At 39.3% G+C, this 16,265-nt stretch overlaps 1 protein-coding gene across 1 annotated transcript; it reads right to left on the bottom strand.

The window, feature by feature from the left end:
* Positions 1–2,332: 2,332 nt before the first annotated feature.
* Positions 2,333–15,804, bottom strand: LOC140344805 (retinal guanylyl cyclase 2-like). The gene is made up of 4 exons (XM_072432014.1): positions 14,995–15,804; positions 8,040–8,341; positions 6,118–6,472; positions 2,333–2,437 (listed from the first exon to the last, which is right to left on the bottom strand). Exons 1-4 carry the CDS (start codon positions 15,737–15,739, stop codon positions 2,349–2,351), a joined length of 1,491 nt encoding a protein of 496 aa, XP_072288115.1. The 5' UTR covers positions 15,740–15,804; the 3' UTR covers positions 2,333–2,348.
* Positions 15,805–16,265: the final 461 nt, after the last annotated feature.

Here is a 16,265-nt window from a genome sequence, read left to right as displayed (position 1 = left end):
GGTGTTAAATAGGCAGTGTTACTATTGACTGTTGGTGTTCAGCACGCAGTGTTCCCATTGGTTGTTGTTGTTCAGCAGACATTGTTCCCATTTTCTGGTGGCTGGTATGGGTAGTTCATGCCATAAAAAGCCTTTTAGAAACAGCAGCAATGGGAAAACAGTTTGCTATAAATTAATAATTGGCTTCATCCAAAGTTTAACTTGCCAACCTGTTTGCTATGATCAGTACTTTTTCCTAGTGTAAGGGTGACAACACTGCTTCTAGGACATTGGCAGAATCACCAGGTGATAATGAAAAGAAAATGCCTGAAAAAAGAAAACTAATCAAGAGCTGGTAAGCTACCATGTATTACATTTTTGCTCCGCGTTTAACTGACTTTGATTGATGTTTTATGACATTCAAAATTACATGAACAGAACGGCTTCAATGCTTGAACAAAATATGAACAAGATGCATCATAAACCTTATAATCCTTTATGCTGACGTAACACCTTACAAGCAACAACTGCTTAACCTTTGGACGAACGCTGAGCTTCAATTATATCACCATGTCAGAAGGATTTTGAACACATTAAACAAAGAGCACAAATTAAATTCTAGAGATTATTTCAAGATGTAGCTTGAGAGCCGCAGAAAAATATTCCCCGGATGGGATGAACCAAGCTCCCAGCTGTCAGTGATGTCATTGGAGACAAGTCTCATGGGATGTAAACTTTATAGTAGACCTGATTTCCAAAAATCTGGCCTAGAAAACCACAGCACTCCTTCCAAATAAACAGCCATATCAATAGTACCTTTGCTTTATTTATATACAGTTATGTGAAAAAGTATGTGCAACCCTTGGAAATTGACTTTTTCAACAAATTTGACAGGGCAAACAATATTTACAAAGAGAGTGTTCTCTTTTCAATCATTTTCCATTAATTTATTTGATAAAATGTCAATAGATATAATGGTGTACTGTTGAAAGGTGAGAACGCTATCTGTCTCAGAAGCTGGTATTGCGCCTTTAGCAAAATTTGCTGGTTGACTTGCCAGGTCAATAATTTAATTAAAAAATCCCATATTAATATAGGAGCATTTGACATATGTGCATGTTAAAAGCTTCCCTTGTGTAAACAGCCAAAAGCCTTAAGAATGGTGCCTGGTGCCGCCATCTTGAATGTGATGTCAGCAGTCCAAGTGGAAAGAACTATCAATCAAGTGACACTTGACTCAGCCTTTATCAGCCATTTTTACCTCAGAGGAACTATAAAAATAATTTTCAGATTTCAAGGAACCCTTTCAAAAAATGTCAGATATTTAGGAACCCCTGCTTAACATTTATTGGGAAAAATCATCTTAATTTAATAGGGGCCATTGGTGAGAATGCCTCTTTGCAGTGCTGGCAAGAATACCATATTTCAGACAGCTAAAAACATCATTAGGGTCATGCAACTGGCTCTACAAAATTAGAACTATGCAAGCGTCATCAAATAGGAGGTTTATCAGGCCCAATTCGAGGCACTCCTAGCACTTTTTGAAGGAACCCCAGGGTTCCATATGACATTGGTTAGGAATGGCCACTCTAAACTATAGTATAATGTAGACCAGCGTTTCTCGACCTTTTTAACATGGGGGAACCCTTAAAATAACTTTAAGGTCTCAGGGAACCCCTTCTATAATTATTATATGGTCAGTAGGAACAATGTCTCTTACATTGCTGGGTATTGGAAGAATGTCACCCTTACAGATAACCAAAAAGATCATTGGTGTCAATTAAACAAAGAACACTGCTCATTGCTCAAGGAACCCCTAACCCCTTTATCATGGATTCCTGGTTCCAATGTAGGGGTCATTTTCCCCCAAAAAAACATAAATTGACTTTAGCAAGATTTCTTAGGACCTACAAATTATTTCAAAGGTTCCTCCAGGGTTAAAGAGCCACCCTTTTTCCCTCCCCTTTGTAGCCACATAACCATTTATGAAAAGTCATAAAAATAGTCATGTTAAATACATAATTTTTTTTTATGAGACATAAGGGTTGATTTACTAAAGAAAAATATGCTGTTCACTTACCAAGGTGAATGATTTATTTGCTTTATTTACTTAGTTTAGTGAATGTGGTGAAATATCACATTGCAAAGGATACCCACTCACAAGCAACCAATTCTTTTTTTATTTTTGCTAGCACATGATTAGATGGTTAAAGTCATTGAAGTTTCATTCCTTAAGCTAAACTACATGAACTATCCCTTGCAAAGAGGGGAGATTTACCCTGCAATGCAAACAGCTTATATTCCTTTATTAAAGCAACACCATACTGATAATTATTGATTAAGTGTATTGTAAGCAGAAAAAAACTTTTTTACCTAATAAGATAGGAGACCCCAACACCACACAGAGCTAAGGCAAACACCAGACCAAACACCAAGATGACGATCGATGGTTCAATACCTGGAAAAAAGAACAAATTTTTTAATGAGTGTCACCATAATTTTATGTTTTTTTTATTAATCTGAATCGGGAATATGTTGAGTGCAGAATGAGGTAAGTATGAATGCATTGCAGAGATAAAGGCACGCCATTGGCCAGCCACTTGTATAGGCTACAACAATTGCTCTGCCTATCTACCCTCTTCCTAAACTCCTGCTTAGGATCCCGGGGGGTAATACTTACAGAAAGAAAGTCCACAAGCAAGGGGTAGCTAAAGTAACACTCTGCAAATACTAATTTATTTAATAATAATAATAACAACCCCAAAACTGTTAGCGGTGTTTTCATGTAACATCTGTACAAGCCCTTTCCATTTCTCATACCATAGCTATGGTTCCTTGTATGAGGTAGATATGCTAGGTAGGTTTGGCAATGGCGGAAAATACTTCATATCTCTCTACTGTCAAAATAATAATTTGCTGAGATTTTTTTCTTAATTATACATTGATTGCCATGCATGCATAGCCCATTGTACAATTACAGCTTCTATGCTTGTATGGGGCAAGTAGGACTACAACTAAGCTCATTTCTGCTTTTACATGAACCTTTCCTTTGCAAATCCAGGACCTGATTTCTGGCTTGATTTAATAAAGCTCTCCAAGACTGGAGAGGATACACTTTTATCAGTGAAGCTGGGTGATCCAGCAAACCTGGAATAAATTTAGTCCAAAAAGCAAAATCTAGTAACAAATAGCAAAAGACTTTAAGGAAATACATTCCAAATTTGCTGGATCACCCAGCTTCACTGATGAAAGTGTATCCTCTCCAGCCTTGGAGAGCTTTAATAAATCAAGCCCAATGTATGAGGGGTTCTTAATATTTTCCCACCCCAAAACCTTACACTTTCTTGCTAGCCCACCATTCTTATTAAACCAGCCCAGGTGCTTCTAGATCTCTATGCTAAAGATGTGACCACTTCTGCCTTTTATTTTTTGGGCATGCACAGATTAGCATAGGAAGCTGGGATAACCAGCGCATTGCACTTCCTCTGTGGCAGCCAGGACTGAATGAACTCCTGTGGATCTGCGGGAGAGTTACGCCATCCTGGCCCAGCCTATCAAAACAAGGAAGAGAAGGAAGAAGGCAGGTGATGTCCATTCTGTAATATAGGACCTACTTGATCACTAAGCTGTTATGTGCACAGTATAAACACGATTTGCTGCCTTTCGAACAGTAAGCCATATATAAGATCAATGCAGACACTGCACTTCTTATGTGTTGCAGTGGTTGGTCTGTTTAATTATTTGAGCTGATTCCATTCAATCATCTTTTTTTTTAAGTAATTTGTTGATATGTGCGATATTCACAACGGCGGATGGTTTTTATTCTCTGTTCAGCAACATAATAAAGCAGGGGAGAATTTAATCCTTGAAAAAGATTTAAGCACTCACTGACAGATATCTCATTAGGAGAACATTATTTTCTAGGTACTGCAAATAAGCCAATGGACAACAAGTAGTTAAACCTCTCAGTAGCAAGAGATTATAATTTCCCTTGTAGCACTAACTTTATCCCCAATCCCTGCTAAAGCCCTAGAGATCCCCCCGCCCCCCCGGTAACCCATTCAGTGCCAGAGGACCAACATACCAACAGTTACCCTCTGTCACTGTTCTCTTTTTTTTTTTTTTTAAATGTGATTGCTGGTTTATACATCAAATTTAGTATCAAATTTTGAACAGTGGCAATCAGTGCTTTGATCATTGTACTGTAATTACCCAAAAGTGGCGTTCTTTATAAGGGAAAAGAAGTTATGCATAAAGCACTTATTTAGTCTGCAATTGTTTGTAGATTTGGCTGGGTTCACACCACTGGTGAGGTTGGAGTGCATTTACTCTTCCCTCGTGCCAGGAAACGCTGCCTCTTGGGAGATGCTACATGGCAGCTGCAAAGGCATTGAATGGGGCTGGCAGTGGCATTTTATTGCCGCCTGGTGTCAAATGTGTCTTTAAGAGCCCGTGCTGCAGTGCGAGTGTTAGAGGGGCTGGCAATGTGGGGTTTACTGCAAAATAATGCTTTGTAATATATAAAATAAACAATGCATTGTATAGAGTTGTATATTCCACAATTAGGAACAGCTGGAAGTTATGAAGAAGGACAGTCCCTCCAAATCAGAGACAGTTGGGAGGTATGAAGAGGAACTGTCCCTCCAAATCAGAGACAGCTGGGAGGTATGAAGAGGAACTGTCCCTCCAAACCAGGGACAGTTGGTATGTATGAAGAGGGACAAACCTTGAAGGTCTCTCCATTAAAACTTAGAATCTGCACCACCATGATATTTTTACTCCCAGCTGCCTAATAACTCAGCTTTGGAACAATATCACAACTACTCGCAGCCCATCCCAAAACAATTTGAACACCTTTCATCAAACCATACAGGAGACTCCACACCAAAGATGGATCTCCCACCATGTGGCCATCTCCCACCATATCCATGTGGATCTCCCACATGGATATCCCAACCAAAGACATACTTCCCTCAAGGACCTCACCACGAACACCAGCCAACACAACCCTAAACCAAAAAAAGGTTTATTTATAACTTTACCTACCACTCCCCCTGATCTATCCTTTCCATAACCCCACAACACCAAATTAACCATTTCCTGCCTGCTACCTGTCCCCTGACTTATGCAGATATTCCTCAGATCCCCCTGCACTTGCTTCCTCTAGGCCTGACTGTACAAGGTAATTGTAAGTAACACAGGAACACAGTTACATTATTTAACTTACACCTGTATGGAGGCTGCCAATGCTGACATCTCCCTCTAAAAATGCTAATTCCTTGGCATATTCATCCAATGACTGCAATACTTTTATTAACCCCAGAAAGAGAGAGAGATGGTCCGAATTGCGTACCACCACTTAGAGGGTGCAACAGGTCTGCTAATCGTAACTGAGTGTTTTTATTATATGTAATATGTGGTGGAGGATCTATTAGGCAAAGTGATAGTTTCAGCTCTGGGACATGGACAGGTGCACCAGGGTGTTCAAGTAAGTTGAGCCACTAAAAAGTAGGGAGAGTGCTAACTCTGTACATGCTAATAACTTGCTTGAACCAACTGGTAACTCCAATCATGCTGGTAACCTTGGGCATGCTGGTAAGCTAAAAGGTAAACCTGGCCATGTTGGTAACTTTGATCATGCTGTTAACTCTAGAACATTCTAGAAACCATGTATGTGCTAATAAACCTGAACCGTATTCTTAGATAGATTCAAATGTTAAAAATTAATTTACATTCTCAATTTTCATTAGCACCATGAATCCTGTTTTACCTTATATTTGTTTAATTTCATGAATATTACTGAAAATTGTATTGGTGCAAAGTGTTTTTCTGCACTGCAAAAACTGAGACCCACTAATGGCAATGAAAAAAGTAAAAACAGCGTTTTCCAGGCCTCATTGTACTTGAAAAATTGTGGACTTCCAACACCTACTTAGATGCTGAGAACCTAATTAAAAAAAACACCTAATTAAAATGGACGTAAACACATACATTATAAACTGAAAGAAAAAAAAACCCAAAGAAAAAGACAAAGTCAAAATTATACACACAAATGCTCGAGGTAGCACCCAATGGTAATGTTTATGTAACCCGATTTTTAACAAATTTTACACAATTAGTGACATAAAAGTAATTTACCTCCAATGCAGAGCGTGTCTGGGTCAAACCAACAGCTGGAGTCTGCGGGGGGTGGCGTCCCACCTGGAAACCGTATAGTCTTTCCTAAAAAGCGCACCAAATTTAAGCCAACTTCCACTGAGTAGGTGGGAAAGAGCTGGTTCATTCTTCCATCAGTATCTAAGACAACAAAGCTGCTAATTCCATTCCCCTTGCCATCTGTATACAACATATGTGTGAATCCGGGGTAATTCAGGTTTTTGGTGTATTCCACAAGGTTGGTTCCAGATATCCAAGCCCCTTGTTTCCAGGCAATGCTCATGGCTTTGGCCAGTAAGTACATGGAGTTATAGATGGTTCCAAACAATGGTGAGACCTGTTGGAGCAAGGTGATTGGTCAGTATAACCTTCAATCAAACTAACATTTTTAAGTAAAGATTAACTTGAATCATGTAAAGATTATTGAAGAGATACCCAGCTGAGGGTCCATTCTTATTTTGCATCTGGATATTACCGCAGTTGAGTAGTATGGCAAAGAAGAGTTAGCAGTGTATACATCCTAAACCAATTTCATTACATGTATAGAACTCCTGAAACTCATAAGGGCATTTCTGTCATTATTAGAGACGGAAAGAAGCACGAAACCAAGACAAGGCCAAAACAAGCTTATCAGTGTAGAAAATGAAAAAAAATTGCAGTTTTTCAAACCAGGAGGGTCAAGGGCCTACCATTAACCTATAATTATCATCCAATCAAACAAAAAAATATCATATGAAGGGGTACATGATAAAAATGTATTGTCTTTGATTGACCTACTGGCCGTCCTCTCTATCCAAATCAACAACTTCATCTTAGGTGAATGTATTTGGATGTTTAAGTAAGTTTTAATGTATTTTGTGCCAATCCTATGACGCACAAGCTTGGAAAATTGCAAATAAATGCTTATATTGGTGGCTGGAATGGTCCAGGTTTAAGGTTTTGAACATATTTGCACTCAGGACTGCATTAGCAATAATGGAACTCATGGACATGTGACTTGGGCAGCAGAAGTGGGAAGCACAAAGTTTTTCCATTCACAAATTGTGATAACTTTGTTTTAAATTACATTTACCTCTTCTTGCCACCTCTATGTCTGGGGAGCTAGAGAAACTGTAGGAGGAGGAGGTGCAAAAAATGTTAGGAGGAGAGGAAGCAGAAGAATTCAGGAATGTTAAACCATCTCTTGATCTATAGAGCTTTCAAATAGCTCTGTATACAATGCAATACATGCTACTCCCAATATCTCATTGTTCCTTGTACAACAGGAAGCAAACAATTACCTAGTTTGTCATCAACCCAGTTGATGACATTAAAGAATGTTCTCTATATCAGCATTTCTCAAGTAGGGTTCCTCCAGAGGTTGCTACAGGTTCCTTGAGCAATGAGCAATTTCTGCCTCACCAATGATCTTTTTGGCTATCTGTAATGGTGATATTCTTCCCATTGGCCAGCAATGTAAGAGTCCTTCTTCCCATTGATCATCACAGTAATGTACTGTGAGCTATCCATATAGTAATTATAGAAGGGTTTCCCTAAATATCTTCTTCAATTGGTTCCTCAATGTTAAAAAAGCCAAAAAAGTCCGCTCTCTATATAAAGGGTTTACAGCAAAACCTTCATTGCTGATAACCCTGATTTCCTGGGATCTCTACAGATCTTATTGTTCCTTTTCCTGACCTCCACATTATTACATACAGTAATAAGAAGGTCCACAGGAGAAACCATGGAATGCTACACAGGACCCAAGAGACATTCCCAGAAATTTTGATTTCCCAGCTGATTTTGGAGAACCATTTCATTAGGTTAGAGTTGAGTTTGCTGGTATGAGTGGTGGAAAAATTAAAATTGTACAATCTTCTTTTACAGCATAAGTGCAATGTGCAATTATACATGTCCTCACTTACTTGCTCTGGTTTTAGATTGGTTTGTATTTGCCCCTTCTCTTTTAACTCAGCAAAGACATCATAAAACGACTTTTCCTCGTAGTCCAAGGTGATGGTTAGCACCGCGTCGTAGGCCTCGTGTAGCTTGCTGTTCTTGTCAAAGACAGGGAACGTGTTGTTTTTGTACGGAAGGCTGTAAAGTAAAGTGTCGTAGGGTACAAAGACATATCTTCCATCAGTCAGTCCCATTTCATGCGCTTTGATTAGAAAGTTGGCTTGCTCTTCCCCTCCAATGAAGACAGAATGCATGCACATAATTATGACTAAAACACAAAAAAACAACATGAAAGGTTAACAATGATCTGTGCAGAGGAAGGATCACAACTATGGGGACAAATAGGATGGAATGACGACGCTAGAGATGAACAATGGAAAAAAAAGATGAAATATATGTGAAATCTAGCTTGCAAAAATGCACGTTTTGTGTCCAACCACAACCCCTGTAACACCGCATAGCCAAATCCATTTTTTTTGTACAGTTTAAGAATAAAATATTGTCAACAGGTATCACTGTCCACACAGACAGGAGGTGCTTATATGATACACATAGTCTATTCATGACAGCTTTAGAAATCCAACCGCTATTGGCCACAATATTATTAATCTTCCATGTGCTCACTTTAAATTTGTTTGAAAATGAAGCCGTGTTTCACTTCCCTTCCTCCATACTGATTTGAGAGCCTCTAATAAGCTTATTAGGCTTACTGAAAGATAAGCTAGAGACCCGAAAGGTGAAAAAAGAGCTCAGGTGCTCTGTTATAATGCATATGAAATGTTTCCATGAAGAAAATACCATGAATTATATATTTCTTAAAAAAGTATTTAAAGTTTATGTAAACTTAATGTCATTATTATAGCACTGTGTATATGAACTATTTATTCATTCTTTGTTGTATTCTGTTGCTGCAGATAACCTGCAAATCATTGTAGCCATTTATGGCCTCCATGCTGACGACGAGAATGGTCTTGAATGTATGAATAATAATAATTAATTAATAATAAACAGGATTTATATAGCACCAACATGTTTTGCACACCAATAGGTGTTGAAAATGACAGACAAATACAGACAGTGACACAGGAATAGGAGAGGACCCTGTCCAGAAGAGCTTGCAATCTAAGAAGTGGGGGAAGTATCACACAATAGGAAGGGGGATATGGAGAGTTATGGGAAACCTAAACCTACCTAAATAAGTAATTTTTTGCAATGTAAACTCTTCGCTCCCACTTTCCTCCAAATAATCCCAATGGGGTAAAATGTGTCAGGACAGAGACAATCACTCTTGACTAATATTAATTTGTCTTTATGTATAGAGAATCAAATCTACCATACTCAGACCAAATGTATTTACGCCAACCAATCCCTGGCTACATTTTTGAAACCATCTGGGTCAGAAGATACCCTTCTCCTTGCAATGTAAACTCTTCTATCAAATTTTCTTCTGAAGAAGCCCAAGGGATCGAAACCCGTGAGACCAGGGACATTCATGCTCATAGACAATCAAGCCTCACTAATAGTAATTTGCTGTAACAAATTTTTTTTTAACATTAACATTTTTTTTGAAAATGTTAATGTTGTTATAAACTTATTCTTGTTTAACTATCACAGCCATCTTTGAGATATGTGTCAAATTTGTCTTTATGTAAAGAGAATCAATACTACCATACTCAGACCAAATGTATTTATGCCAACTAATCTCTTGCTAAATTTTTGAACCCATCTCAGTCAGAAGATACCCTCCTACCTCTCTATACATACGTAAATATGTGAACCTTGGGATAAGCTCTGATGGAAGCCCATGGCTAAGATAAATATTAGGGAGAGTCCCAAATATCTGCTGTTGTCAGGGATGGTATTGCCCCAAAAATAATGATTCAATGGGAACACTGCTGATGGGTTTTCTATTGTAATAAGTAGCATTTACAATGGACGGTAGTTGTTAGCGATGGTACCAGGGGAGGACATATAAAGGTGAAAACTGTCCCTGAACCCTTCTCAGGCCACAGGAATAGCTATACAGGCAGAATCCTTCAGGTAAAAAATAGAAATGCAACCACCATTAAGGATGGGCAAGCGAGATTTTTAAATTTGATCTTGCGGCGAATCGGGCCTTTCTCACTTACCAAACATATAAGCGAAAATGGCCTTGTGTATTCGGCCGTTGAATTTAAATTTTTTGGGACCTTCAAGAGCAATCAGGGGAACAGAGCTGACAGCTCCGCTCCCCTGATTGCTCTTGCAGCCCTACCAGAACTGTAGTATGTATTCTTGGATAGAGTTTCGTTATCCAAGAACACAGGAGTCCTGCAGCTGTGCTCATGAATAAATGCAGTTGTGGGAATCATCACAGGATGATTCCCACGGCTGCATTCATTCATGAGCACAGCCGCAGGACTCACACTGACAGGAGGAGTACCGCAGCTGAGCTCATCAATAAATGCAGCCGTGGGAATCATCCTGTGATGATTCCCCCGGCTGCATTCATTCATGAGCACAGCCGCGGGAATCCTTCTGTCCGTGTGCGATCCCCAGTACTAGAGGTTAAATAAGGACAAGGCTCCCCATTCATCAATCTCTGATTGGCTGAGGAAAGGTAAACCCTGATGACAGCTCAAGTCTCAGTGTGAGTCCTGCGGCTGTGCTCATCAATGAATGCAGCTGTGGGAATCATTACAGGATGATTTACATGGCTGCATCCATTAATGAGCACAACTGCTGTACTCCTCCTGTCATGAATGCATGCCGTGGGAATCATCCTGTAATTTCCTTGAACTTCCAATGGTTCCGCAAAATCGGTACGCCAAAATTTCGCGGACCCATCAGAAGTTTGAGAAAATTTTCACAAATCTGGCAGAGGCCTTCTCCCTCATCTCTAACCACCATACCCAATAAGTTTTGTTCTTGGGTTTAGCTACACTTCATACATTAAATGCAATTCTATATAAATGTAAAATGAAGGCTCATCATTACACAATAGACAAAATACAAATGAACAATTTCAATCCCATAAACCACCATGCACTCTAATACAGATGAATCCACCATGGAATACAATTTTTCCTACCAGTTCTGACACATTATTAAAGCTGAAAACATCTTTTTAGAAAGTATTAGCCAACTTCTGGCTTCGAGCTGCAATCCTTGTTTATTCCCTGTCAATTGTTTTAATATTCACGCACATTTCTCAGTCTTGGGAATATATATTATTATTTCATATCCGCACAAGAGCGCAACTGTCAAAAAAAAAGAAATGTTGCCTTTTGCCAGAGTGGCAGAGAGATGAAAGAAATGGCATTTTTATACAAAGGTTATGCAGAAGTCATCAATCTTTTACACGTGTCAAGTTTTTCAGCTTATTGGTTACAAAAGTTCATGGCATGAGTTGGGCTCAAGCCAAATGAATTAATTATTAGTTATTCCGATGGCATAAATAGGGCTGAAGGTTTCGATCAAGGCTTTAAATGATATGCTGTGCAGTCCAGGCATCAAAAGTTGGAGCAAGTCAATGCCTAAAACAAGCTGTAGTAAAAATAATGCTGGAAAGTACTGTAGGTTGGCCTGTTAAATAGATATGAAAGTTAACCCCTAGATATGCAGTATACAAAAGAGACTCATGAGTGCAGCTTTATATTCTTTAGTATGAAATGGAATGTACCTAAATCAGCTTGTTGCAGTTCCTGTACAGCAGGGGTGTCAAACTTAAATTTATTGAAAAAACAGTTATTCCCAATAAGAAGAAACAAGAACACATGAGAAGAGCCAATCCACTGCATATTACTGCATGCTCTTCTCGTGTGTTTTTGTTTCTTACTGAGATTATTGTTTTTACTTTGCCAGAGAATGCAATGTGAAACAAAATGAATTGTTGCGTTCATTTGGTTTCACATTGCATTCTCTGGCACAGTAAAACAATCAATATAGCAATAGCTCTAAATTAATTCCTTATAATAATAATCCTGATAATTCTTGATTATTGAGCTCACCTGTCAGTAGACACGAGTGATGCCACTACCACAATTCCCGGCATCACTTGCATCTATGAAATGCGGGGCCATGCATAGGCCACGCATAGGCAGAGAGGCCGCTGGTCTAGAGATGCGAGTGATGCCGGGAATTTTAGTAGCGGCATTGTACTGGCGTCTATAGAGCAGCAGCCTAATATGAATTGCAGCTGGACCGCCATTACTACAGATTGCAGTAGCGGTGGCCAGCTGCAATTCATATTAAGAAATCTTTTTGGGGCCAATAAAAAGGACATGCCAGGACAGATTTGGCCAAACGGGCCAGAGTTTGACACCCCTGCTGTACAGCAAAGCTCAGGGTGAGAAAAAGCACAAGGAGCCAGTCAGTGGTGGTATGGGGCAAAGATTTATCTGATAGGTGGAGAGCAGAGGGCCAGAAGGAAGGATAACCTCATTATTCTGCTCTTTTCCCTTTCTTTTCACAGGAGGAGGGTGGAGAGGAAACCTGTGTTACTGCACTACAACACAGTTGTACAAAGTGGTACAACTCCCACCTATGTCATTTTTCTGTGTATTTTGTTGGTTTTCCTTTAAAGTTTTTCTCAAAATTAAAAATTCTGAATGAATAAATTCCTGACATATTACAATATACAGCAACAGCATTTAAAAAAAAAAAAACCTTTAAACTATTAGGAAGCCAGCCCTGAGAGTCAGTCAGTGACACTTTTTGGACTAAAATGGTGTCATTAGTTTGCTACAGGGAAGAGGAAACATTTCCACAGTCTCTACTCCTCCAATGAGCAACCTGCAACATTGTAACTTGAATAACCAAGCCAAACAAAGAAATGCACAAACACCAAGGTTATGGCCTTGTTCAGATGTGTGGTGCAAACCGTATGGTTAGCTGTTGCTGGGTGCCCCTATATTGTGCTTAGGAGCAGTTTTTGGAGTTAAGTTCACAAATGACAAATGCTTAGTTGTGTGTTTTTCAGTGCAGTGTATTGCACTGCAAGAGATTAGGAGTAGCCTCAAGTCTGCAAGTAACAACAATACTGTAACTGCATTTAACTGCAGCTCACTGCAGTTGGAATGCTCCCAAATTCTAAAGCTCCACTTTTTTGGATGATCAGGCAGGTCATTATTTCAGAAAGGGACAGGCATTATTCTGAAATATTGTGTTTTACCATCCTGATAGCTATGGATTTCTGGCATCAAAGCTGAGCTGATCGTGCAAAACATTGGCTTTGGGTGCCAGAGAATACTGACAATCTTTGCTTCCTTATGTGTGCCAGGTTTAAATGAATCCCAAGCGACTGCATGGAAGCTATGTCATCCTGGCACAGCCAATGGAGATAACCGAAGGCTGGCTGCAGCAGGAAGAAGAGAAGAAAGATGGCAGTGCCCTTAGCTGGAATGCAGATAGGTAGGTCACACAGTTCTGCTATAGGCATCAATGACATTTCAGATAGAACTATGGACAGAAAAATATGATGAAATCAGTAAATATAACCAATAAACACATTTACCTGGATCCTTTACAATTCTCAGATTCTCAGTTTCAACTGCAATGCACCCAGGGCAGGGAGGAAGAGGTAATTTTATGCACTTATAAGCATTTGCTTTAAAGTTCTAATAAGCAGTTGTGATGTGTTTACAGTCCTCATATCAAAAAAGGGTCGTCGGTCATATCCTGTCCTTCAGAAAGAAGACTTTCAGTCCTTTTCCAAATGCATGCAGTTGGAGAGCATTCTCATTCGTCTATGTGGTTGACCACTCTAAGGTGCTGTATGCAGTGTGTGAAATCTCATTGAAACTGCACTTCAACTACACCACAAAGACAGGTACCTTTCTGTTTTATTCAGGTGTGTGGTTTAGTTGCATTTACCCATTTACTGCACATAGGGTGAACTCATTTGCAACTCAGTATCTGATACCTTATGAAAATTATGTGTCTGTACCCACCTCCAAAATGCAAGTACAATAATCTCTGACCAACGTATCTAAAAACATCACTTTCTACCACAGAAAAACACCTGTGTGGGAAGTAAGAATATAATATTACCTTACCCCTGACTTCTGAACAACAGATAGTGACATCCAATTCTTTCCGGTGAGAGAATGCTGAGTATCCCAAATCCTTCAAGAAGTACAGTACAGGAGCATCTACTAATAGGTTTCACGATTCTACATGATCCAAAAGACTAATCTGAAGAATTGTAATGCTGCCCACACCTAGGCTTCACTGGAGTATGCCAGGTGAAGGTTAAGTATAATATTTACCATTTGTTTTTTATTTTTATCAAGAATGCAGCATTATTAGAAAAGGGGATGCGCCAGCATCCTAAACCCCAACCTTGTAGCCAACTTATAGTTAAAATACATATGTGAAAGTAGTTTTACCTGCCTTTGTCCATCTATTTCTAAGATTTGCACCACCACCAGACAGCATATTAGGGTCACTTTCCTGCCACCTGCAACAGAAGACTCATGAGCTCAGCCCAGACTGACCTTTGCAGTCACGGCGGAGAACATTATCCATAAAGTTCACAACAGAAAGACAGAAATCCCAACTCTTCTTCTTGTTTCCTTTTGATGCACGGGCTTGAATGTCTGCCAGCTGCATAAAAACAGCTGGTGCTACAGGGTGTTCAAAAAAAATGCAACCTAACTTCTAATTCTCTGTTGTGATATTTGAGGATGAATTACTCCACAATGACAGCAGCTAGATAAGTCAAAAAGGGATTGTTTTAAAGCCCATATACCATTTAGGAATATAAAATAAAGAAATGTTCCCAGCCTGGTCCTTTGGAGCCTTTAGTGATGCGGAACATTAATGAAGACAACAGTAAAATACTTAATAAATGAAACACCTAGTATTACATGGAGGTGGTGTGAATATATATATATATATATATATATATATAAATAAATATCATATGTGTAGTTTTCTTACCTCTGAGATCATGTGTTTCCTTTATAGCTTGCAATGTAGCTCTAATACCTTTATCTCCATTGCCCATATTTGTGACAATACCAATGGGAAGTCCTTGATTTCGTAGAGCACTAGCCACCTTCCTACCAGTGTCCACCCAGATATCCTCATTTGAAGACACAACCCCAACATGAGCCCATCTAAAATATTTCATAAAATAGAACAAAACTTTGATGGGAGTTGGCATAGTCCTGCTAAATGTTGGAAAGCTTTCTTTAATATCCAGGTCATGGTTAATGCAAGCCCAGGAGAACACAGCTTTGTCCCAGTTTTTTCCTAAAAGCGATGCAGCGTCGCAGTATCCAGGGTTCTGTGGACCTATGAAAGCAGCAGAAAGTTTATCAAAGTTTGCAAATTCCATTAAAGCTTTGGAGGTTTCACAGTTTTCCTCCAGGATTCTGTAATCCAGCTTGTGGCCCAGCTGTAGAGAGGAGTCATTGTTGATTTTGGTCACTGCCAAATGTGCAGCCAATTCTGGCAAGGCCTTAGAAAAAATAGGGTCGCACTTCCATGGACCAACCACTCCCACTGTAAAGTTAACACACTGCACATCCAAAGGTTTCATGAGTAATCCTATGAGAAAAAACCAAGGGAGCACATGAAACGGGAACGTTCTTAAAGGTCTCTGGATCCGGAGAAGATGGGAACCTTGGAGTGTTGATTTCTTCCACAAGAAGTCTCCAAGATGTGGACAATGATAAAACATTGTAGCTTGTTACAGCCACGCTAAAGTCCTTCACAGGACATGAATCTACAGTTTCGGTATTACCTGTAAAGAGAAAAAAAAAATGCAAATTTGAAAACATGAGTTACAAAGGACAAAATTTTTCCCTTTAAAAAGTGGGACTAAACCCGCATCCACTACAGAAGTACACAACCCACAAAACCATGTTGTAAGATTTGTGCTCTTAAGCAAACTTCTCAACTCTTTTGGGCAGGGTCTTCTGCTCCTGTGTCATTGTTTGTATCTGTCTGTCATTTGTTTAATATTAGTATTATAAGTGAAACCTATTTCTTCTATCACTTATTGATCACATGACTGCTTGCTTACACCTGTCTGATCACACAACTGCCTGCTTACTGTCTGATCACATGACTGCTTGCTTACACCTGTCTGATCACATGACTGCTTGCTTACTATCTGATCAAATGATTGCCTGCTTACTATCTGATCACATGACTGCCTGCTTACACCTGTCTGATCACACGACTGCCTGCTTATTGTCTGACAA

Source organism: Pyxicephalus adspersus, unplaced genomic scaffold, assembly GCF_032062135.1.
Source record: "Pyxicephalus adspersus unplaced genomic scaffold, UCB_Pads_2.0 Sca29, whole genome shotgun sequence".
Lineage (NCBI taxonomy): Eukaryota > Metazoa > Chordata > Amphibia > Anura > Pyxicephalidae > Pyxicephalus > Pyxicephalus adspersus.
Note: the sequence above shows the minus strand (reverse complement) of the source record. Positions and strands in the feature narration are given on the sequence as shown.